The 23,330-nt window shown below is 42.6% G+C and overlaps 2 protein-coding genes across 3 annotated transcripts in view; one reads left to right on the top strand and one right to left on the bottom strand.

Moving 5' to 3' along the window:
- The first annotated feature begins 15 nt into the window (after window positions 1-15).
- Window positions 16-4,709, top strand: gpr151 (G protein-coupled receptor 151). The gene has a single exon (XM_017433004.3). It carries the CDS (start codon window positions 2,879-2,881, stop codon window positions 4,193-4,195), a length of 1,317 nt encoding a protein of 438 aa, XP_017288493.1. The 5' UTR covers window positions 16-2,878; the 3' UTR covers window positions 4,196-4,709.
- A 5,371-nt stretch (window positions 4,710-10,080) lies between these two features.
- adam19b (ADAM metallopeptidase domain 19b) overlaps window positions 10,081-23,330 on the bottom strand; it is a 21,231-nt gene continuing 7,981 nt past the window's right edge. The window contains exons 4-23 of one of the 2 annotated variants that reach the window (XM_017433048.3): window positions 20,043-20,121; window positions 19,743-19,819; window positions 17,543-17,738; window positions 17,377-17,442; window positions 17,012-17,083; window positions 16,749-16,915; window positions 16,191-16,275; window positions 15,904-16,046; window positions 15,123-15,300; window positions 14,942-15,031; window positions 13,869-14,064; window positions 13,662-13,770; window positions 13,365-13,581; window positions 13,198-13,275; window positions 12,352-12,457; window positions 12,133-12,253; window positions 11,917-12,004; window positions 11,470-11,823; window positions 11,264-11,361; window positions 10,081-11,179 (exon numbers count right to left, since the gene is read on the bottom strand). In XM_017433048.3, the coding sequence (XP_017288537.1) occupies window positions 11,173-11,179; window positions 11,264-11,361; window positions 11,470-11,823; window positions 11,917-12,004; window positions 12,133-12,253; window positions 12,352-12,457; window positions 13,198-13,275; window positions 13,365-13,581; window positions 13,662-13,770; window positions 13,869-14,064; window positions 14,942-15,031; window positions 15,123-15,300; window positions 15,904-16,046; window positions 16,191-16,275; window positions 16,749-16,915; window positions 17,012-17,083; window positions 17,377-17,442; window positions 17,543-17,738; window positions 19,743-19,819; window positions 20,043-20,121 (2,527 nt within the window). In that variant the 3' untranslated portion in view covers window positions 10,081-11,172. Of the gene's footprint in view, window positions 11,180-11,263; window positions 11,362-11,469; window positions 11,824-11,916; window positions 12,005-12,132; window positions 12,254-12,351; window positions 12,458-13,163; window positions 13,276-13,364; window positions 13,582-13,661; window positions 13,771-13,868; window positions 14,065-14,941; window positions 15,032-15,122; window positions 15,301-15,903; window positions 16,047-16,190; window positions 16,276-16,748; window positions 16,916-17,011; window positions 17,084-17,376; window positions 17,443-17,542; window positions 17,739-19,742; window positions 19,820-20,042; window positions 20,122-23,330 lie in introns of those variants that run through there. The other variant, XR_005233587.1, reaches the window with a different exon arrangement.

Here is a 23,330-nt window from a genome sequence, read left to right as displayed (position 1 = left end):
TGGGGCGGGTGGGGACTGTGAGAATGTTTTAAATGAAAAGTTAACTTAGGAGGTTTTTTTTTTTAATTTCTTCTTCTTCCCCATTTTCTTTCTTTACAAATGAAAAGAACGACGAAAAAGGCTTCACGCAGGTCAAAGTGTTTCAAGAAATTGCATCATAAACCTGGTTTCATGCTTGTGAGCTCAGGAGAAGATTTGTACAGAGTACCTTCAGTCTGTTTGATGTCAGAGACGTGACAAAAAGTCACATTATTTTTCCGTGCACAATTCATTTTATAACCTCTTTATTACGTTTTGACTCTGTTTGAATCATGCTAAAAATGATCTGTAGATGGGAACACCACAAATGTATGATGTTAAAAATGTTTGACCGTAACATTTCTTTATCAAATAGAATTATAAGCTAGATTCTCTTGACATTCTTCGTTTGCATGTGTGTCGGCACTGAGCCTGTTAAACCTAAAAGCCTGCATTTAGTCCTTTGAACATCTACAGATCATTTGAAGCACAACGCAGTGATTCCAGCTCATTCCAGCTGTTTCGTTTCAGATTGTTGCAGTGCTTGTGCATGTTTCTCCTCCTGCTAAAGAAGGGGGCGACATGATACAGCAGCGGGTTGTCTCTCGGCGCTCGGCTCACATCCGTTCGCAGATTACCCAGAAGCCGTCTCCCAAGAAGCCAAACAGTCTAAGGCTCATCTGAACTCTGTGCAATCAGGGAATATTTAAGTGTGATTCCTTTAACAGTAATATCTTCTAAACAAGTTCCTTTGTGACACTTCTAATTGAAACAAACCAACTTTTATAGCTCAGAATGTATCGAAAGGCAAAGAAATTACCATGCAGTCTTTATGCTTACTGGACTTACTTTGAATAAAAAGAAAAGAATAAAAATTTGCAAGCTCATGTTCTAACCTGCTTTGTGAACATCTGTTGAATCAAATAAAGGATGTTAAAGGATACGTTAATTATCACAGTCGTGGGAAAAAAACAAAGTTCACTCTGTCACTTTCTAGGGTTTTATGCATGAGGACACGATAAAGAATATCTGGTCTTTAGCAGGTTCTAAAATGATCCAAATCTAACCTCAAGTGTACAAAAGCACAACAAATTCCACCTTGTCATTTGTTATTGGACAAAAAAGGAAAAGCCGTGTGCAAAACATAATGCACTCCATGATTGGGATTGTTCTCCTGTTAAATGATCCAGTTTAAGCCAACCTTCAGAGAATTCTTTGGTCAGGATCAGCTCCATGACTGCAGGGTGTCCAGGTCCTGTGGCTGGAAAACAAGCCCAAATCATCAGCTCTCCACCACCGTGCTTGACGGTTGCTATGACGTGTTTTCTAACTTGCTGTTTTGTTTTCAGCAAACGGTAGAGCTGTGCGTTACGGGTAAACATCTCGATTTTGCTGTCGCCCGTGCAAAGGACTTTGTTCCACAAATCTTGCGGTTCCTTCAGATGTAACTTTACAAACCTAACTCGTGCTGCCATGCTCTAGAGAGAGAAGAGGTTTTCTCCTGGCAACTCTTCAACCCAAGCCTCACTTGTTCAGTCTTTTTACTAATTCTCCTATCATGAACTTTAACCTTTGGCCTGCAAATGAAAGACTATAGAGTCTGAGATGAAGTTTGTTTGTTTTTTTATTTTTCTGAGTACTTCATGGTCTGACCTTTTGGCGGATCTTTCTGGGGTGTCCACTCCAGCAGCTGTCTTAAATGTTTTCCACTTGTGAGTAATCTCCCTCACGGTTAGACTGATGGACTCCAAACCATTTGGAACTGACCTTTAAGCCTTCCTAAATTAATGGGCGGCAATAGTTGCTTCTCTAAGGTCACTGCTGATGTCTTTCCGTCTTGGCATGGTGTCACCGCTCACCAGTATGCTCCAGAGCAGCAAACAGACAAAACTCCTGCTTTTAGAGAGGCACTCGCTCTGTTGATAATCATTTGATCAGCATCACCTGGCTGCTACTTTTTTCTCTTTTTCCATTTCCCAGCTTTTCAATTTTGGTTTCATTGCTATTGAATAAATAATGACATCTCTTGTGTGCTTTTGTACACTTGAAAAATGATTTAAATAATTTTGAACCTGGTAAAGATCAGATTCTTTAAAATCATGTCCTGATCTTTACAATTCAAAGAGGTAGGTCAACCAATACTAGTGCAGCTTGTGGTTTGAGGACGCCCCCTTGTGGAGAAAAAAATCAGGTGAAGCCCATGGACTATACTGTCTTTGATTGCAATATTCTGGCAGTTTTTCAAGTTGTTTTCCTTTTCATTCCTTTTATACAATAGTACTATTTAAAAAGCATCACATCCAGTTGATGCAGCCAGCAACTGATAAAATCTACCAGGATTTTTTTTGGAGGGGGTTAATGTGACATTCAATGGTCCATTTTGTAACAAATCCTGCACCAATCTGCGATTGGAAACATGTGCCTGAAAAACATAATGTGATGGGATCAAAACAAAAAATCTTCATGCGATTGATACATCACAGTCGCCTAAATTAGAACCCCTTTTCATTGATTTGTTCTCATTATGCAGAGTTTTTCCTAATTGGCCCCATGTGGGTGTAGTCGGCGCACATTTTGCCAGCTGGGGACACCAGCTGTCAATCAAAGAGCATCTTTATATCTCGCTGAAGAGGCTGCATTGTTACATCCCAGGATAAAGCAGCGGACAGGCAGGATCTCCACTGTTGACTCTTGACTGTCAATCAGCGATTGTTTTAACAACTTTTTAATTCCACAAGACATCATTTCCAGTTTTGCCTTCAAAGCAGTTTAGCTTTGTGAAGAAGCTTTTTTTTAAATCTTCTAACTTTCTTTGACTTTGCATAGATTTTCTTCTCAGATCATCATCTTGTTGAAGACAATGGACAAGCCGGTTGAGGACAATGCGACTGTGGTGAACATCTCCATAGACAAGTGGACATTTAATGAACTCGACTCATTCCAGCGAAGGGACCCAAACGAGCTCAGAGTCCTTGTGCCAGCTATCCTGGGAGTCATCTGTGTCCTGGGTGCGGCTTGTAATCTCACAGCAATGGTCATCCTGTTTTCACATGCACACCGGGGCAAGCTGTCGCTCATCAACTCCCTCATCTTCAACCTGATGTTTGCAGACGGGCTGGTGCTGCTGTTTGCTGTGCCCTTCAGGGCCGCGTCGTACTCCAAGGCGAGCTGGAATCTGGGCTGGGTGGTGTGCAAGACGGCCAACTGGTTCCTGCAGTCCTGCATGGCAGCAAAGAGCCTCACTGTGGCGCTCATGGCCAAAGCTTGCTGCTGCTACGTATCCAACCCCACCAGGCAGGTTAGCATCAACCTGGGCTCCATCCTGGTGGTGCCCTTCTTCATCTGGCTGTCTGCCTGCTCGGCCACTATCCCTCTGTGGCTCTTTGCCGAGCTGCAGAGAGGGATTCACGGGCTTGTGTGTGTGATGAAGGTCCCCCCAGAAGCCCGGGGTTTCATGTCTGTGTATGCCAAAGCGTACCCTCTGGGGGTCTACTGCGCACCTCTCAGCTTTGCCCTGATGTATTTCTGGAAGGCTTACGGCCACTGTCAGCGCCGCTCCAGTAAGACCCAGAATCTGCGTACTCAGATCAGATCCAGGAGGCTCACCTTGATGCTTTTCAGCCTCACCGTGGCCATGGCTGTCCTCTGGCTGCCTCATTGGGTGGTGTGGGTTTGGGAGCGCCACATGGCAGAGAAAGAAACCGAAGCAGCGCAGCCTCCTGTCTCCTCTCCACCCACTTTCCTGACCCTCTCTGCTCAGCTGCTCACCTTCTCCCTGTCGCTGGTGAACCCTCTCATCGTGCTCTTCCTCTCCGAGGAGTTCAGAGAAAGTTACAAGGGTCTGTGGAGGCGCCTCACCCTGCGCAAGCAACCTCCGCCCAAGCCAAAGCTCGGACCCCACAACCCTACCTCCCTCCAGTCCCCATGCCCCAGACGAGAGACCTCGGTGGAGGGGAGTCTTCGGCTCAGCTTCAGCCAGAAACCCAGCAGCAAGGCTCAGCCCCAGCCGGAGGAGGACGCAGCCGCAGGGGGAACCGACACGGACAGGGCGAGCCTCAAAGATGGACCGGTCTTACCTGATGTGGAGCAGTTCTGGCAGGAGAGGGAGACTGGATCGCATGGGGAGGAAAACGACCCGGTGCCGTGGGAGAACCAGACCAAAGAGGAGAAAAAATAACAGCCACGTTTCTGGCTCATCTTCAACAGACCTCTGCTGAGGGCTGCAGTGTAAACCATTGATGTTCTGTGTTTAAGGTTGTATTCAAAAGGTAAGATCAGAATGAGTATGAATAGAGCAGCATCATCTGTATAAATAATAACCTTTGCGGTAATGTTGCTTGTTTAAGCAGAACAGATTAATTATTTATGGCTGTAAATTAAAGCTTTTAGGAGGACAGTGTATATACAGTTTTACAAAGATTCAGTGTACTGTAAGAACTGAAAAAAAAAAAAAAAAGAAGTAGTAGACACTAAGAATTGCTTAAAATGTTGACTTTTTAAGTTCTAATGTAAGATTTTTTTTTACTTAAAAACTGGCAAAGATACTGACACTATATTTTGCTCCGGTGCAATCATTGTTTGTATTTATTCTAAAAACGTATTAGAAATGGACGTAGAACTGAGCAGTCTTTTAAAGTGACACTATAAAACTCTGTTTTTGAGGTTCACTTGTGTTCCTTGTGCACTTGATTGTCAGGTGTTTTTAATAAAAAAAAAAACATCAAAATGCAGCCTGAGTTGTGTTTATTTCGTCTGGTGTCTTTCAGTGCTTGAGTCACTAATAAATATTCAGGTACAGACGGGTCTTAATGGGATCAATTCCTGCTGACACAAAGTCATTAAATTTGTCTTCTGTGGGCTTTAATGAGGGGAAAGGAGCTTTCGTTTGAGCCCCGAGGAGGTGTCAGTGGACTTACCCCATAAGAACATCTTTCTTTATTGATCTGAATGTACATATGTCAAGATCTCGCAGTTGAGAGAATAAACGTGGAAATCTCGAATCAATTGGATGTGAAAGCAATTTACCTGGACGCTGAAAAACAATGGTAAACATCTCTTCAATCCTCTCTGTTGAGAAACATATACGTCTAATTGTATATGATACAGTTTAATTTCTTTTTTTTTTATTATGTAACATCTGCAAAAGATAAAAAGAATACAAAGAATGTCGGCTGCAGCCATCCCATAGTTACCTAACAAACCTATGTTTTTTTTCTCTTCCTTCCTTTATGACATTTTCCCCTCATTAATCATTTATGTTGACCTTTTATTGCCAGAGCCGAGTTATTAAATCAGAGCAACACTTTACTATATCCCCCCATCGATCCCCGAGGTGGTGACCTGGCCGTAAACATTGCAAGAAAAATAAAGTTAGGCTCCCAGTAATGGGCTGAAAATGCATCAGTCGCCGTTAAAACAGATATAATTAAACGTTACAGTTCACTGGATGTACAAAAACATAAGGTAGGCACTAATAACTGAATCTATTCTGACACTGTGTGACCACCACCCAGGGGATTTCCTGTTTACACCTCTGGGTTTGGCATTTAGCCTGACTAATGAGCCAGTAAATCTGCATTTGTGGGGTTTTATCCAATTTCAGCAGAAAAGGCCTGAAGCTGCTGATTGTGACAAGCAACTGGTGCTAACAGGCTGACCCCCGAAACTGAGACGATTTACAAAATACATTTTTTTGAAGCTTTTGCTTTCTGCAGAAGCCCAGTTTGCTAATGCATCACAAACACATGCGTCATATAGTTACTTCTTATTTTTAACGTCATAAACAATGAAAGGCGTTCATTACATCATTTACTAACAGACAACAGAGTTGACTCCAACAAGGTAGAAGCAAACATTTTGGAGTATGTGTTGTGAATGACTCTCAGCTACTACCACACAAAATTCTAGCTCAATATTTGTAAAATTGACTGTGTTATAGTCATTTTTTGTACTCTAGGATTGATTAGCTGTGGTGGTCGTAGGGCAGGGGTCTCCAATCCTGATCCTGGAGAGCCTCTATCCTGCATGTTTTTCTTGTTTCTCTGCTCCAACACACCTGATTCAGTGGTTAAATTACCTCTTCTTGTTCTGCAGAAGCCTGTTATTCACCCATTGATCCAAATCAGGTGTGTTGGAGCAGAGAAACAAGGAAAACATGAAGGATAGTGGCCCTCAAGGACCAGGGTTGTCTACCCCTGTCGAAGGGAAATGTGTGGACTTCAAAAGTTAACCAGTTGTGGATGTACAACCAATTATTATGTTTCTGCAAGTTTCATTTCATTTTCATTACACTTTTAATCTGTTTTAGGTTGCAGCAGCAGAGTTCCCACCTGTCTGTTTAAATGTGCTGCTGACGTCTTGTTTGTTGCTCACTGACAGCTCTCTGGGTGAGTATCTGCATCCAGCACAAAAACATTTTTGGAGGAGCACATTGACTGCAAGATGTGAACAATATCAGTGAGAGCTTGACCACTTTCAATCGAATCACCTGAACAGCCTCTGAGTGAAGATGTTTTCGATGCACACGAGGCTGTTCGGACCTGTATTTAACATTATCTGATTGCAATCCGATCGCTCGCGATGGGGGTTGGCGACAAATCTGACAAAGCCCCAGAGTTACACGTCTGGCCTTGACATAAGTTGACTACCCTAATTTCACCAGTCATTAGATAAAATCAATTCCCTTCAGCGCCAGAGGCAGAAAGGGGAAAGCAAGGAACATGATAAATGTTACATTTTACACCACAATCCAATATTTTGGGAACTGAGGTTGGTTTCGTGTGATCTCTATTCTGCCCAAATACAGCTCATTTGAGCTAAATTACAGTGTGCCTGTGAACAACTGTGTTAATGTAAGAATGACTCAGAAATGTGAGACCTTCAGATGAAAATGTGAGTTCCACCGATCTGACGTTGAAGCTGCAGTGTCTGTTTAGCATTTCAGCTGCAGAGCTCATTGCTTTCTAAGTTGCTCAGCAAAAAACTAACTTTACTTCATCGTTGCATCAGTATGTAACATAAAGCTGCATGGATTATTATGTATCATCCAGTAAAATATCACTGATGTCACAGCTGGTCTCAGATTTGTCTTCAACATTTTTGATATAACATTTTATTTTGAAAAAAAAAAGTCCCTTCATTAGTGTAAAATACAGAGTTTGCTGTTAAAAGTCAGAGTGAAAACCTTAGCAGAGGGCTGGCACTGATTTGTGGGATAATCAGTGTTACAAGTGAAAAACAACTTGGGCTTAATTAAGTCATTACACGAGGCAGGGGAGCTTTCAGCAGGTGAGATCCTCCCTTCACTGCCCTCCTCGCTGTGTCTCCCTCCCACGGCGAGGGGAGGCAGGGGTTTCACCCCTCTGTTTTATCCCTCAGCCAATCATCATCTCTAATAAATGAAACTCCGCTGGAAGCGACAAGCCTGCTAACAGTAATTACACTCAGCGGGAGACGTGGGCTGCAATTAAACCGCAAGCTAAAATCTTTGCCTGTCAATGTTTCTTCTCCCTCACAGTCACACCTTCACATCCCTTTGGTCCTGAGGAAGATCACCTGGCTCTTCAGTCGGCATTAAATTGATGAGGGAGTGTGTGTGTGTGTGTGTGTGTGTGTGTGTGTGTGTGTGTGTGTGAATGGCTGGTGTCGAGGTGGGGTCTTGTTGTGCTGAAGATTGGCTGGTTCAGGGGGTCTGGCCCTGGTATTTAACAAGCTTTTGATTAGAATAAATCAGAGAGCTTTCATCTCATAAAGGATGTGCAGAGCTAAAGGGCAGGCACATTTCAACATTTCCAGCAGCACTAAGGCGGGATGTCATTTAAAATGCAGAGCATGCAGCTCCACGGGTAACGTGAGAGTCCACGCGAGGACAAATTACCAGTCAAACCCAGGTACAGCTGGACAAATGAACCACCTACTGGGAACTGTGACACCTTTGCATCTGTGTCTTACAGCGACACAAACAAATATCACCTGCTGCTATGAAAGCTGGGCGACCATGTAATTGCCTGGGTGTTTAATCGTTTATCTGTTAGAAAAATATCTGGACAGATTTGAATGAAACTCTCAGAAAGTTGACATTAAAAGGACAAGTGCAACTGATTAACATTTGGTGTCCAGCTGATTCAAGATGGCCGTCACAGCTAAAGGTGATATCTCTGCAACTAGTTGGCCCACGACATTCATGAGGGAGTCTTCAGAATGTCTTGCAACACTTAAGGGAGTTCTCAATTTCCTGACAAGAATCGCAGATTGGTGCAGTCCCATCGCTTTAGTTTAGAACATGTTTAAAAGGTTTGTGCGTCAACGTTTCTCCCCAAATAGCCTCAAAGTCACCGTGGGCATCTCCAACCCGTCTCAAGAGTCCTGGAGATGCTTCTGACACCTGCACAGAAAACATCCAAGATCGAATATCAAACGTGGGGTTGTTCTGCCAACGTGGGTACAAAATGAGCCGAAGCGGGTACGATGTGGACAACAAAATGATGCGCACTGCCAGAAAAAGCAGTTTTCCAAGCCAAGCACACAAAAACAAGCTGTGATTTTCAGAAATTTTCTGTTTAAAACGTGACCGGTTGGTTTCGCTGGCCACTTGGTTGCTCGGAATGTAATGAGACTGCAACAAAAAAATTTGCAAGTTTTCTTTCAGTTTCGTGTCGCCAACTAGTCTCCGACAGTCACAGCCCAGCGAGATACTGCTTTAATCAAGCTTGGCCAACACACAAATGGATTTAACCTAATGAAATTTACATATATCGAGATAAAATTAGGATGGTCGCAGCCTTATGATGCCTTAAAACTACTCTAATCTCAGAAAAATACAAGTTTTTTTAAAACATTTACCCTGATGTCAATTTCCATTAGTTATTTACATAGGATCCAGTTATTTGCAAGCGCAAATAGCAGTGGTTGCAGCCTGAGGCACATCCAGCATGAAGAGCAAAATAATTCTGCTCTAATAAGAGTGTAATATGAGATTTACTGCAATACATGTTTATAAAACAGCAGCTGAATGAACACCTATGAAAGCTTTGACATTAAAGTTGTTTGAAGATGACAGCAGCAGAGAAACTCAGTCTGGTCAAACTGAGGTCATTCAAACAGCTATCCACGACAGGTAAGATAATATTGTTCACAACATTTCCTCCAAACCTCACTTCTATCCTTCTGTCCCTACCATAACCAATCAAATGTGCTTCAGCTACATGAGGCATCTGTTTTAGTTGGCATGAACACAGGATCTCGCTCACATCCCTTTCAGGCAAAATAGATCTGTTTGATGAAAAAAAAAAAAAAAAAACCTGATAAGCTTTCAGCAGCTTATCACCAAACAGCAGTCATGTTGATATTAGGGAATGGCTAGACACTAAATCAAAACTTAAAACAAACTAAGTAAAACTTTTGTCAGAAGAACAAAATAGGGCCCCTAAATGAATTCTCCATAAGCAGTACTCTATATAATGACTTAAATGTAGTGATTCCAGTTTGTTACACTGCCCCCAAGTGGCCAAAAGACATTTATTCACTCATTACTGTTTCTTTACCCTGTCCAAGTTGCAAACAGGCCACCCAAACTAAAAGGGCACAAATACAAGTGTTTCATTAGTCATCAAAAGATGTCTTTATGGTTTTTTGTAAATTCTGTAATGCATATTAATTCCTGGCACAGTCCAATACTGCTCAACTCCTAAATGTTACAATTTAAAACTTCTAACGCTTGTATTAGCACCTGTCCATGTGCAGATTTTTAGCGAGATACACACAAAAGTTACTAAAGTTAATAAAATAATCAGTTTAATGCTCAGTTCTAGTTTTTAGAGAACAGCTGTTTCCCTTTTCCTGTTTAAAAGTTCCCATAATGTATAATACATGTTCCGAGGTGCTCCTCCTGACTGCTTTTCTAAGTAATGAAATGTAGCACGCAACATTTTCAGTGGAAGGATCATTTAAAAAGTTGCTCCTAGAAAGAAAATCTTTACAGCCCAACATTCCAGTCTGAAGATTATCTTTAATGTCTTGAAAAAAGAAAACAAGCAAACAAATAAAAAAATCCACAACCAGATAAAAAGTTGAACATGTTTTTTTTATTTGTACATCTGTTGATGTGATTTCCAGTTTTAGCTGCAAAGTTGCACATTCCCTGCATTTGCGTAGGAGACACGTTGAGGTAAAGCACGGCAGTTGGCAGACTGTCTCCTGAATCAGGTTGATCTCGATGTTTCACGGACCGCGAGTTCATGAAACTCTCGCTGATGACGCCACATTTAACAACCTGCAGTCACACAGCAAACGGATTTTTTTTTTTGGTCATATTTGCATAATCGCACTCGGTCTTTCTAAATAGTTCTGGTAGGATGATGCATACGATCGAAAGTGAGTCCAGATCCTGAAATAAAATTATCGAGACAAACTTTATCACTGATTGTCAGCGACTGAACTGCGAAGCTAACTTCATCGTGGGTCTAAACAGTCACCTTAAAGTGGCGTTTTTATGATCAACTCCTGTAAATTTCAAAGACTAAAGGTAATTCGAACTAGAAGAAAAAAAAATACTGTTTAATTTCCATCTTTAATGTCTTCGGCAGGTGAGTGTTTAACCCCAAAGTGCAAATCGATAACAATAAACAAATAATTTAGAAAATAAACTAAAAAAAATCCCTCAGCTCTCACCATAAGCGGATACGCTACAGCATGCATGTTTTTTTTATCTTTTCTTATCATAAGACATTCTTTTATAGCTGCTGACACTCTAAGAGGTACCATATTTGATACATAGACTGCATTGTAAACATTCCTGTTTTCCATTTTTTTGAATAAATAGGAAACTTCACATTTCCATCTGTATCTGGGACAGTAAAACAACCAGAAAGCTTCCTGAAACCTGCAGCTCCGGCTGTTTCAGGTGAACAAAGCAAACGCGTGAACGTACAAACAGCTGATGAAGCCTGAATCTCATCATGACTTGTTCTGTCGTTTTTATCTCAGTGCGCATCCATATAAATACACTGTCAAGTATTTATTTGATTCCACAGTACTACGGTTTCCTTGTTATTGTTGTTGTTGTTTTTTTTCTTATTATTTTTACAAAAAGACAGTGAAAGGCAATCCAGTACTGGATAAAAGTGGTGGTCCCCGGCACATTCCTGAGCTCCTGCACTAGGCTCTGGAAAGAAAATAGGAAGTTACAGAGAGACTAAACATAATAATAATAATAATATTAATATTAGTAATAATAATAATAATCTACCTGATGTTTTTTTTCTGTCCAGCAGATGGCACTAAAGGAGCTTTTCCTCGTTGCACAGCATTAATGTTGGACTGCAGGCTTTTCATCTGATGCTGAGCCTAATAATAATGATAATAAAGACTTTGACTTTTCACTAAAACAGTCTCCATGACTCTACAGACTCTGATTAATGTCTGTCGTGAAGCTGTCTGTCTAGAACGGTTTACCTCTGATTGTTTGACGGGACAAGGAGGTGGGGGTCTCTTCGGGGGGTCAGGTCGGTGCTTATTTGTTACCGAAGGATGCAAATGCCCTTTAAGGTCCCGGCAGGGTAGAGATGAAGGTCCTGGATGCGGTGGAGAAACCTGAATTGGTCTTGGTTCTGTGACCCGGGGAGACCGAAGGAAAGGCTGGCCGTAGTCCTGAGGAGAGACCTGTCCCTGAGGAGGAGAGGTAACAGGCGGGACCTGCGGGACCTGCGGGACCTGCGGCGCCTGCGCTCTGTGCTCGGTGGCGTAGGCGGGTACGGGAGGAGGTTTCACAGCTGGACGAGCAATAGCGGGTCTGGGACGAGGAGAGGCCTTTAAGTGTGAAAGAGCACAAACAATAAGATAAAATGACTTTCAAGATGTCGAGTTAAAGTCATGTTGTAGGACGGGAAAGAGCTTCTTTACTGAATTCTGATTCTTTAGCATGAACGTTGGGTTGGCATGGCCGATGTGATCAGCATTTAAAGGCTTGTCCTCCACTGTTACTGAACACCTATGGATTGGAACATAAAGCAAGTCCAATCACACACAGTGTCCATTTCCACAACAACTGAAAATCCAGATCATATTTGAACTTAGCTGGTGCAAACCCTTAGTTTGTAGAGCTTCAGAATGACTTACTTTGGCACTGCCGACGGAGCTTTCAGCAGGACGTTTTGACGCGTGTACAGCCACCAAAGCCCAACAGTGACCAAAACCACAAAGGGAGCCAGAAGAAGCAGCAGCACGTGATGGAAAGTTACTTTTGGAAGATAAAGAAAAAATATAGTTATCGACAAGAAAGGCCTCATATTGTTGTAACATGTAGAACTGAAACAAACGGCAGCACGTGTGACGCACTTGGAGGGATAGGTCCACTATCCACGCTCCCCCCAGGCCCACTCTGGTTACACCAAGGAGGAGCCCAGCCCGGGTCACAGTGGCAGTTATGGTTGTTGTTGCACAGCTGGTAAACAGACGAACAAAACTGAGTGCTTTTTCAAATTAAAGACATAACATTTCACATTTTATGCCAGAGTGTTAAACAACGATCATGTGATCATGAGAAGGGACAAAGCTGTAGATTTTTCACTCAAACATAAGTGACATCATGCACAATGTCATGCAAAACGGAGTATGTGTTGAGGATGGCTGAGTTTATTTTTTGTGTTTGTGAACGCCGATTAGCTGTGGTGGCCATCTTGAATTGGGGCGATGCTAAAAGGTTATCAGCTGAAGATGAACAACCAATGATTACATTCTGAGAGTTTCATTAAAAGCCCTTGAATGGTTCATGAGATATTTTGGGACAGAAAAACAAACAGACAACACACTGGCAGACATGGACAAAAACATTATCGACCTTCTGCCTTTGCAGTGGGAAATAAATACCAAAATATGTTTCAGGAGAACTGGTTGGTAGTTTTACTTTGCAAATAAATACAAAAAACTTACAAGATTGGTTTCAGTCTATAAGTAATTTTACCTCTGATACCTTCACTTGCTGATAATACTTTTCTTCTGCTGTTTTACAAAGCTGCACCGAAGTACTCTTTCATAGTGGTGCTGCAACTTTTAATCAGCTAAATGATCTGAATAGTTCTTGCACCGCTGCCAAAGATGGTGGCCAGCAGCCAAAGTGTTTCCTACAAGTCCGAAGACATCCATCACACCTGCCCACATGGCTGCTGAGACGCAGAAACTCACTCCATGTCCGTGGCACTTGGCGTTGCACTCCTCGGTTCTGAGAAATGACGCATTGCGACACTCTCCGTTGAAGCAAATCTGTTGGGGGTAAAAAAGAAGGTGTGTCACTGAGATCCGATCTTTGCCACTGCTGTAAATCCTGTTCAGCGTGCCATCCCAAGTCTCACCGAGTCGCTGCCGCACTTGGTGCCCGTCAAGACCAGGCCCGGGTCCAGCGTGTCCCCCTGCGGCTCCTCGTCCTCCTGGTGGAGGTTGTACACGTGTGTCCCCAAGCACACAATTTTCTTCTTGTCCCCCGAGACGGTGGTCTCTATTCGAACGGCGTTGTTCTCGATGGGCTTGGCGGCTGAAGTGGAACACTGGATCTTGCCACACTTGGCGTCCCTGGCACGTGCGAAAACACAGGCGAGAGAGCCGTGAATGAAAGTTTCCCCGAGAGCGCTGTTGTACGCCGCGGTGCTCACCTGTCCTCGCAACTCCTGTATTTTCGGTGTTGATCTTTGCCACAGTTCCCGTACATGTCTCCAGCTTTATTAACCTCCCTAAAACACAGGTCAGGGGCTGGAAGAGCATCTGTGGTGGGAGGAATTCCAGCAGGAATATCATAATATGAATAATAAAGGAAATATTCCATTCTGCAGGTAAAGATTTCAAGATGGCAGTTTACCCACCTCGGCCCCAGAGTGACTGACACTGCAGCTCCAGGGTCAAACACATGCCGGTGTAACAGTAGGCCTTCCCTTTGTCACAAGACGTCCCGTCCATCCGATAGAAATTAGCAGGGCAGGACTCCGTTTTCCCATCGCAGTGTTCTGGCAGATCACAGAGTCCAGAGGGAGCACGGCAAAGATGGCCGGGGCTCTTTAGCTTCATGGTGAGACACAAATAGAAGAAAAGGTGTTTTTAAACGAACAGCCGGAGGTGTTTTAGTATTTAAAAGGCTTTTTTGGTATGACAGACGTCTTTGTAACAACAATTATCAAACCACAGTGATGAACTCAGTTCAGCAATCCTCCTGACACTCGTGTTCTCCTCTGAAACTAATCCATATTATGTTGTTTTGGCATTTAAACCTTGTGGCTGGGTCGTCACAGGAAGTCTATATCATCGAACATGTCCCATGTCAGCTGTTTTGGCTCGCTTCGTGGCACAAAGGCGCATCAGGAGTGGGTTGGCTCCAACCCCTCTTGCCGCCGCGATACATTCAGAAATTACACTGAGGCAGACAGAGGGCGTCTTGTGAAAGACCCCTTAGAGTTACATAACTGCAATTTAAACCTCCCTATCAGCAAAATCCATCCATCCATCCATTTTCTTTACTCGCTTCTCCATTCTGGGTCACGGGGAGCTGCTGCTTGTCTCCAGCCATCACTGTGCGAGAGGCTGGGGACACCCGGGACAGGTCGCAAGTCCATCACAAGGACACATAGAGACAAACGAGACAAACACCCACACTCTCACTCACACCTAGGGACAATTCTAGAGTTACCAATTCACCTAACATGCATGTTTTTGGTCTGTGAGAGGAAACCGGAGTACCCAGAGTAAACCCACGTGAGCACAGGGAGAACATGTAAATTCCACCCAGAAAGGCCCCAGGTGGGGAAGCGATCCTGCAACCTTCTTGCTAGGAGGCAACAGTTCTAACCACTGCTCCGCCGTCAGCAAAATCAAAGAACCTATACTAAAACTATCCTTATAAATAATAAGCATTTTAAATTTATGACAAACAGAAATGTTGTACCTTGCAGTTATGACAGCAGTCTCCATGGGCGCACTCAGCTCCAGCCTTCAGGGTGCAGTTGTTGGCATTGCAGCAGGGGTTGGTGCACTCCTACACAGGAAGACGTGTGCAGTAAATTATCACAAGGCCTGCAGAATCCACTCAGAGAAAATATTCATCCCGCACAAAGAAACACGCAGACCTCTTCCTCTCCACAGTCACACCTCTCTCCTTCCTCCAGGTAACCATTGCCGCAGCGCTGCCCTCCAGGCATCAGGTGAGTGTTGGGTAAGTTAAAGAGACACTTCCCTCCTCCAGAGTCCAGGAAGCTCTTCAGCTCCTGCACGTTACAACTACTGAACACACGTGGAAACGGATCCCTGTGGGAGAAACAGACACAAAGAAGGAAATCAAGTCGAGTCATATTTGTACCTTTAACATTCAATCATCTCCTCCATTTTCTCAGATAAATAAGATAAATAAGTGTGAATGCATTCACACTGTTAGTTTCCTGTTTACGGTATAGGTTCTATAACTACTTTTGCATACTTTGTGCTTTTTATTAACCATTCAAATATCAAAACGTTAAGCTCCTTATAGATTAGTTGCATGACTTTTAGTGTTTGTAACTTTTATACTATTATAACATTTACATTTATTTATTAATTTCTGTAAAAATTCCCCATAAAAATACATAAAGATCTCTTCAGTTCTTTTAAAACATTGTTGTCTTTGAAATCTGCCTCAGTTTACTTGCTATAGTTTTGTCTTCTTAAAGTCCTTTTAGCTTTCAGCGACAGTTTTGCTAATTTGAACTTTTAGCTACCGTTTTGCTGTTTTTAGCTTCTGATCTGCTTGTTTTAACTAACAATTCAGTTTCCACTTCTTCAACGAATTTCAGCAGATTTTTTCCGTGTCCACATCGCATTCCCACAGACGATGCAAATTTCTCTAGCTGAAATCGGCTCTCTGCTCCCAGTTACCCAGTAGCTGCGGCCATGATGCAGCCTCCGTCTTCTGGTTTCACCTGGCAGCAGCCCGCGCTGTCGTGACTCATGCCGAAGTTGTGGCCCATCTCGTGGGCTATGGTGGCGGCGACGCCAACGTGAGACCCGGGTGAGTGGTCCTGTTCATGGGAGGAGTCAGATGTTATTTTTTATTGCCGAACAGTAATAATGTTAAAGACGATTATTCTTGCTGGGAAGAATTTAATACACATTCGTCTAAAAAAAAGCCAGGAATAATATTCACCCACAATTTTGTCTCTTACCGTGTTAACGCCACCTGACTGGTAGTCGGAGCACATGGTTCTGAGAGTTGCCAGCCCGATAGTAGTGCCCTGGAATGACCTCCCCCTATAAACAGAAAAAACTACATGTAAATAAAATTAAAGGCCTTGTTTTCTTTGGCAGTATTTTAAACTAAGCTCACCTTATGTTAAAAAATGACATGCTAATATGATGCGTGATTTGTTAGCACTCAGAGTAAGTGTTGTGAATGACTCTCAGCTACTGCCACATCAAACTTTAACCTAATATCTGTCAAACTGACCGACTTACAGCCATTTTTGCGTTTGCTAATGTTGATTAGCTGTGGCACCCGTATTGAGTTGCACTGCCTCCAAAAAGTAATCAGTTGTAGATGTACATTCAGTAATTACATCCTGGGAGTGTTATTAAAATCTGCCCAGTGATCAACGTGATATTTTGCTGACACTACAGACAAACATACACAGGCTGTTCGGCAGCGAACAATAAAAAATGAGAATTCTTCCCCAAGAGACAAACAGGAGAACTGGGGATCAAATTGTGCTGTAGTAGATACTGACGTGACAAGCTGAGCGTTGTCGTTGGGGAGAGTTCGGAGCATTTTCTGTCTCCAGGACAGAAAAGCATCCAGCGTGCTGCGTGGGTTATCAGACATGTTGATCTTGTCCCGGTCGGTCCACACCTCCAGGCCGATTAAAGCCACGCGGATGTTTAGAGCTCTGTAGTACTGTTGGTGTGGACAGAGACGGACACCGGACGTTTATTACTCAACGCCTCAAATAAAACAGGTCAGAGAGCTTTCGTGGCGTACGAGATGCTTTACCTTATCAACCAAGTTCGCCGCTTCCTGCAACTTGTCCCTGGTCTTCTCAAAACTCTGACCGTGCCACTCAAACTGCAACACAACATAGTGAACACATGAGCAAAGCACGCCCCCCCCTTTTTTTTACACCCTTCTAATAACTACAAGGAAACTTGTCGAATGAAATTATAAGAAAAGAGGAACCGATGAAATCTGCAGCTTATTACTAACCGTTTAAGGTAGAAACGCATCACGTGTCTTTATAACTGATCTTCAAAGAAAAACAACCACCTTCACAACTCACACTTGTAAAGGTGTGATGCCAAAAATTGCTGTGTGGTTGAAAAATGACCAAAATACATTCATGGCAATATTATTATCCTCACCTCAGCCTTATCTGCCACCAACAGAAGCTCGACATACTTCATGTTCTGGTCCAGCTCCCTTTTCTCCTGCACACACAGACAGGAATCACTTCATACGCTCACGTTAAGGTGCACCATCTGCACCATCATGCATTAGTGGCTGCTGGCTGATCTGCCTGAAACCCACCCTCCTGCTCCGCGGCGACATCATCCCATGGATGAAGTCCTGGAGCCCCTCCTGATGCTCCCCGTTGCCGTGGTGATGCATGCAGCTGCCCCTGGGTAGATGGAGGCTCTCGGCTCTGAACACGGCGTGCCTCCGAGTGGAATTGGGAAGAGGCTCGACCAGGTAGCTCGTGCTTGCGTTCAGAGAAATCAGCCCCCTGGGGACACGAGACACCACAGATGGTTCCACAGATGGTTCCACCCAATCAGCTTCAGGAAATCAGTAAGCGTTTTGACGTTTGTCAGTGAGCACGGTGTGATAAACTGTTCAAAATAGAACAATAGTTGTCCTTCACTATAAATATATAATATGCAATTAAGCACATTTTCAATATTAAAAGCCTAGCCTTCTTTAAAGGCCTGTACGTTGACCACCCTTCATGCCAGAGATTTTAACTAATATCATTTTATGCTGATAAACGACAGTGTTGCAGCCGTTTTGGTCAAACCTTGAAAAGGACTTTATGCACAGTTTTATGCAGTATCTCCACACATGTGCTGTGAGCGACTCTCGGCTACTACCACACCAAATTTTAGTACAATATCTGGAAAACTGACTGAATTGTAGCCCCTTTTTGAGTTTGCAGAGTTGGATGTAGCGGCCTTCTTGAACTGAGTTGCTTCCAAAATGTAATTGGTTGTAGATGAACAGCAATTTATTAGGTTTAATAAAATGTGTCCATTGGTTTGTAAAACAGAGAGAAGCAAGCACACATGCAAGCTCTGACACAGCCTCAAACCTTATCATCCTCCTCCGCCTTAACCCTAAGAGAGGACAGCTGATTGCATATGAGATCAGTTGTTTTGGACAGCTCTTTGGACGGACAGAGCGGAGGGGTCTCTCAGCTGATTCACTGCCATAAGTGAAGATCAGCTGCAGGAGAATGAGCACACAAACGCATGAGCGAGCGCAACAACAACAGCAGGTCACGCAGCTGCAGCGAACATCTGGAGAAGTCACGCCTACGTGCTGCCGTCCGACTTTTCCTTGTTTGCATTCCTCGGGAGGGGAATGAAGATGTATTCATTCAGTCGTCCTCCAGATGCAGCGCTATCTCCCCTACATAAACACTTGGTTTCTGGCAGGGAGCGTCTCCAGCAGGAAGCATCGACCAGCTCCGGGGCAACATAAAGAGGACAATACAGGATCTGCACACTGAGCTACACCCGATGAACCAACTCCGGAGCCAAAAACCCCACTGACCTAAAAAACTCCATGAGCTCTTAAACACAGGGATGGGATTTATTCAGCCTCTGTGACTAAAGAGTTGAGCAAGCTTTGGTTGTATTTCATCGCAGTCATAAAAATGTCTTCACAGACAGCTTTCTCAGAGTCAGCTGTTACCTCAAACGGCCTCTCTCCTCAAACCTAAAACTTTCACAAGCGTTTCCTTTAAATAACACAAGTCTTTGAATTTATGTATTTACATGCATATAGGCAAATTGGCTGCTTTTAGTTTTTGTAGCAAAACGACTTCTTAAGCATGACAAATCTGTTTAAATTATGAGCCTTATTCCTGTTAATGCTGACTCAGCATCAACACTATTGTTTTCATTATTCTTTCTTTTCTGTACATCTTTTGCAATCTAACTACTTTCTACATTCTTTGTGCTTTTTAAGCCAGTCATACATTAAAACATTCAGCTCATTCAGACGATGGCTGCTATGACTTTTGGATTTTGTGACTTTTATACTTTTCAAAATCTTTAGGTTTATTAATAATCATTTTCCCAATAAAACCAAATCGTGACCTCTTAAGTTTCTTCAGAAACATTGTTCTCTTTGAAATCTGCTTCAGCATACTTGGTATATTTCTCTTAAACTACTTTCAGCCTTAAGCTACTCTTTAGCTACCCCTTTTCTACACTTAGCTTTTAGCTAACAATTTAAGTTTTTTGATGGAACTGTGCTGCTTTAAGCTAGAATTTTGCTACTTTTAGCTAGCCCTTTTTTAATGTTTAGCTTCTAGATACAGTTTTGCTACTTTTGGCTGGGGTTCTGTGGAAAGGTTAGAAGCAGGTAATATCTTACCTGTTGTAGACAGCTCTTTGTTGTATGTTCTCTGTTGTAACTTACTTAACAACAATAAAAAAAAACAAAACTACGACCACTGAAATACAGATCTCTAAATATTAGGTTTTGTGAATAAGTGTTTCCTTACCTGAGTCCTGAACATGTGCTGACCACCACACTGGAACCCTCCACGCCCAGAACCTCTCCATGGTAGAAACAATGAGCCTGGAAGACAAAATCCAAACTCAACACGTATCGCTCTCTTCGCAGAAAGACCTGTCTGAAGTCTGCAGTAAAACCTTAAAACCTCATACAGTTGAGGAAAAAAATGCATCATTTTTTGCTAATGTTGTCCCTGAATAGATTTCTTCATTTCTTTATTTTTTGAACAATCTTTTTAAAACTCCCTCCGCAGAACGAGATGATAAATCTGTTTGTTTAGACTCACGGTGTTGGCAGGAGACAACGACTGACGAGCTCCATCAGGGCCGTACCGTATTTCCTGATATCCAGGGGCCAACAGCTGCCTGGAGAAAGTTTTAACGAAGAACAACAACTCGTGGACAGCTGAACATTTTACACTGTCAGACATTAAAGGAGCAAAAAACTGAACAGGGACAGATAAGCACCTGGGTGGGTATTTAACGAGTAACAGCTGCAGAAAACTGAAATGATAAAAGAGGTCAGAGGATCTGCAGCTCATAAACTATTCATGCTGGCAGACTCACTCTGCAAAGCAAAGTGTTTTCAATTTTTAAAGATGCGCTCAGCCAAGAAAACAGACAGAAATGTTTAAAAATCTATATGTACTTCTCTTAAACAATCATTTTACTTCCTGAACAGCAGAGTACATTATTGGCAAATGTTTACCAATTGTTATACTTTGCAGAAAAGAAGACTCTCCCTAAACGACGGGGGGAGAATGGGTAAACGAGGGGAACACGCACATGTCTGGACAAACATTCATTTTATTTGGGTGAAACACTGCATTCCTCTTATCCTCCATCTGTGTGTTTGTGTGCCTCTGGACTCGAACCAGCAGAACCGACGCTTATTTTCCTGTCGCACTCCTTCCAACCGGGTCTCAGTCCATCCTTCCTGTTTTCATTCATAAACCCTGTCTGCCTCACAGCTGGTTTCCCTTCGCTCTATCTCCCCAGAAATCTTTGCTCATCTGTCCTCGGAAGACGGGACTCTTCCAACGGGCAGCAGCAGCCGGAGCCGACACAAAAATGGCTGTAACTCAGTCACTTTTACAGATATTGAGCTCAGCTTTGGTGCGGTTGTGACTAAGAGTCGTCTCCGACTTGTACTGCGAGAGCTGACTGACAGCGCGAGATCTTTCTTTAAAATGTCACAACTCACCATAGGAGTCAGCTCTGTCTGTCTGTTAGGACGATGTCTCGCGGACCACTGGACACATTTTAACGAAACCTTCAGAAGACAATCATTGGGTGTGCGTCTACAACTGATTAGCTTTTGACGTCAACCCAATTCAGGATGGCCGCCACAGCAAATCGACTTCAGAAAACACAGAAATGGTTGTCACTCAGTCAGTTTTACAAACGCTGAGCTAAAATCGGTTGTGGTCGCAGCTTTGAGACGTTTGCAACTCGTGCTCTGAGCGCTAACAGATCAGACAAAATCAAGAATAAAGTTATTTTCAAAAAACGGCTTTACCACCATCCTTTCTCAGTTTCTTTTTGCTAGTGTTAGTGCTATTTAAGTTGTTCAACTAGTTTCTGACCTTAAACAGATAAGAAAGTGCCCTTTCATTTGAATACAACCGAGCATGTGTCCCTAAATGTTTAACAGTTCCTTTAAAGCACGACGAGGACAGATGAAGGATTGACTCCATTTTCTCGTTCAGTCACCCCGAGGGAGACAAGCCTCTCGAAGCAACGACAGTCTGTTGATGCAATCTGCAACAAAGCAGGTCAGAGACAGAAAACAGCAGCCTCATCCTTTAAAGGATCATGACTCAAGAGGAAGGAGGGGGGGTTACATTCACATACATGACAAAGAGACAGCTTTAAAATGATGAGTCCGGCAGTGTTGTGATCTGACCTCCTGACCTCATCTGGCCTTCCTGTCCAGCGTCTCTAACTCAGAGATCCCCATCACAGTCTCGTCTCATCTTTAAGCTTATCTGGCGCTTTCAGTGGATGAAGAGGAATTCCGTCTTCTACAAAGGAAATGACTCCATCTTCGTCCACAGCTCCACTCTCATGCCAGTCGGTGGCTCCGGTTTGAGCTGAAGCATGCCAACATAAGACTCCTTCAGGTAAGCAGTTAGCGTAAACGCGTCGTAATGACTGCTATACAGCCTGACACAGTGTGACATGCAGGCACAGCAGAGCCTTTTGTGCTTTTCAAGGTCAGTTTTAAGGCTGCAGCCACGCCGAACGTGGATCAAACAGCAATCGAATCATCACCGAGCAATCCATTTACCACACACTGTTGGTTCTGAAGAGGGGTAAAAACGTAAATAAAATAAAACTAATATTCAATCTGCCTGATTCAAAGGGATTTTCAAAGACATCCAGGCAAATGCTAACATATAAATTGTTATAACATTGTTAATTTTACATTACGCTGTAATGGCAGCAGTTAGCTGCGGTACTCTTCCTATGCAGCCTGAGGTACTTCCAGCAGGAATATCATAATATTTCTGTTAGAATAACCGTGTAATGTGAAAATACTGGTAGGGATGTCCCGAGCCAATCACAACTATTGTTCTGAGGTCCCTATTCAGGCATTTTTCTTTGATCGGTATCAAAGCAGCCGACCACACTCTGCTCCCAGTCTCCGTTGTTGACCTTCTGTTTATGATTTTATACCAGCCGTGTTGGAAAGTAAAAAACGTTGCCAACATGTCTGCGATATGGGAGTATTTTAAACCACAGAACGAGAGCAGCTCAGCAGCTACTCGCAACATTTGTAATTCAAGTACTTCTCACGACAGCAGACTTACAACCAATACTGTCAATTTAATTAGACGTTTAAAATCCAAGACTAAGCTGAGTTCACCCAGCTGACGTTTCACGTTACCACAACCAAACAACACATAGAGGAAACTCTAAAGAAAAAGGACAGGTTTCCATGGGATGGCGATAAGGCAAAAAACTATTCCAAAACAGGTGACTGAATTTATCACTCTGGAGGACCAACCTTTGTGGTGGAGAAAATAGAAAATAGGTTCTTGTTGCCGTTTGGAGCAGTTGGAGCCACATTATGTCCTGCACTCCTAAAACTACATAACCAACACAATACTACTCAAGATGTATAAAAAATTCATCATCAGCTGGCATATTTATTTTCCTCACTGATGTTTAAAAAAAAACAACTCGAGGAACTATGGGGCGCCGTTTGTAAAGGAGCTTGTGCTCAAAATTCATGCATAAATGTTGTCACATTTAGCTTCAAACACTGTTTAAAAATGTAGTGTTGATTTTCTGATGTCACTTTTTACAACATTTAGCTAGTTACATGTAATTGTCACAGCTACATGCTAAATCTAAATCTAAATGCTAAATGTTAAATCTAAATGTTAAATGTTAAATCTAAATGTTAAATGTTAAATCTAAATATTATATGTTAAATCTAAATGTTAAATATTAAATCTAAATATTAAATGTTAAATCTAAATGTTAAATGTTAAATCTAAATGTTAAATATTAAATCTAAATATTATATGTTAAATCTAAATGTTAAATGTTAAATCTAAATGTTAAAT

This window comes from Kryptolebias marmoratus, linkage group LG9, assembly GCF_001649575.2.
Source record: "Kryptolebias marmoratus isolate JLee-2015 linkage group LG9, ASM164957v2, whole genome shotgun sequence".
NCBI classification, from domain to species: domain Eukaryota; kingdom Metazoa; phylum Chordata; class Actinopteri; order Cyprinodontiformes; family Rivulidae; genus Kryptolebias; species Kryptolebias marmoratus.
The sequence above is the reverse complement of the archived record's forward strand: the minus strand, read 5'-3'. Positions and strand labels throughout refer to the sequence as shown.

Excerpts from the sequence above, each read along its gene's own strand:
- gpr151 (XM_017433004.3), top strand. The coding sequence starts at position 2,879 with ATGGACAAGCCGGTTGAGGACAATGCGACTGTGGTGAACATCTCCATA.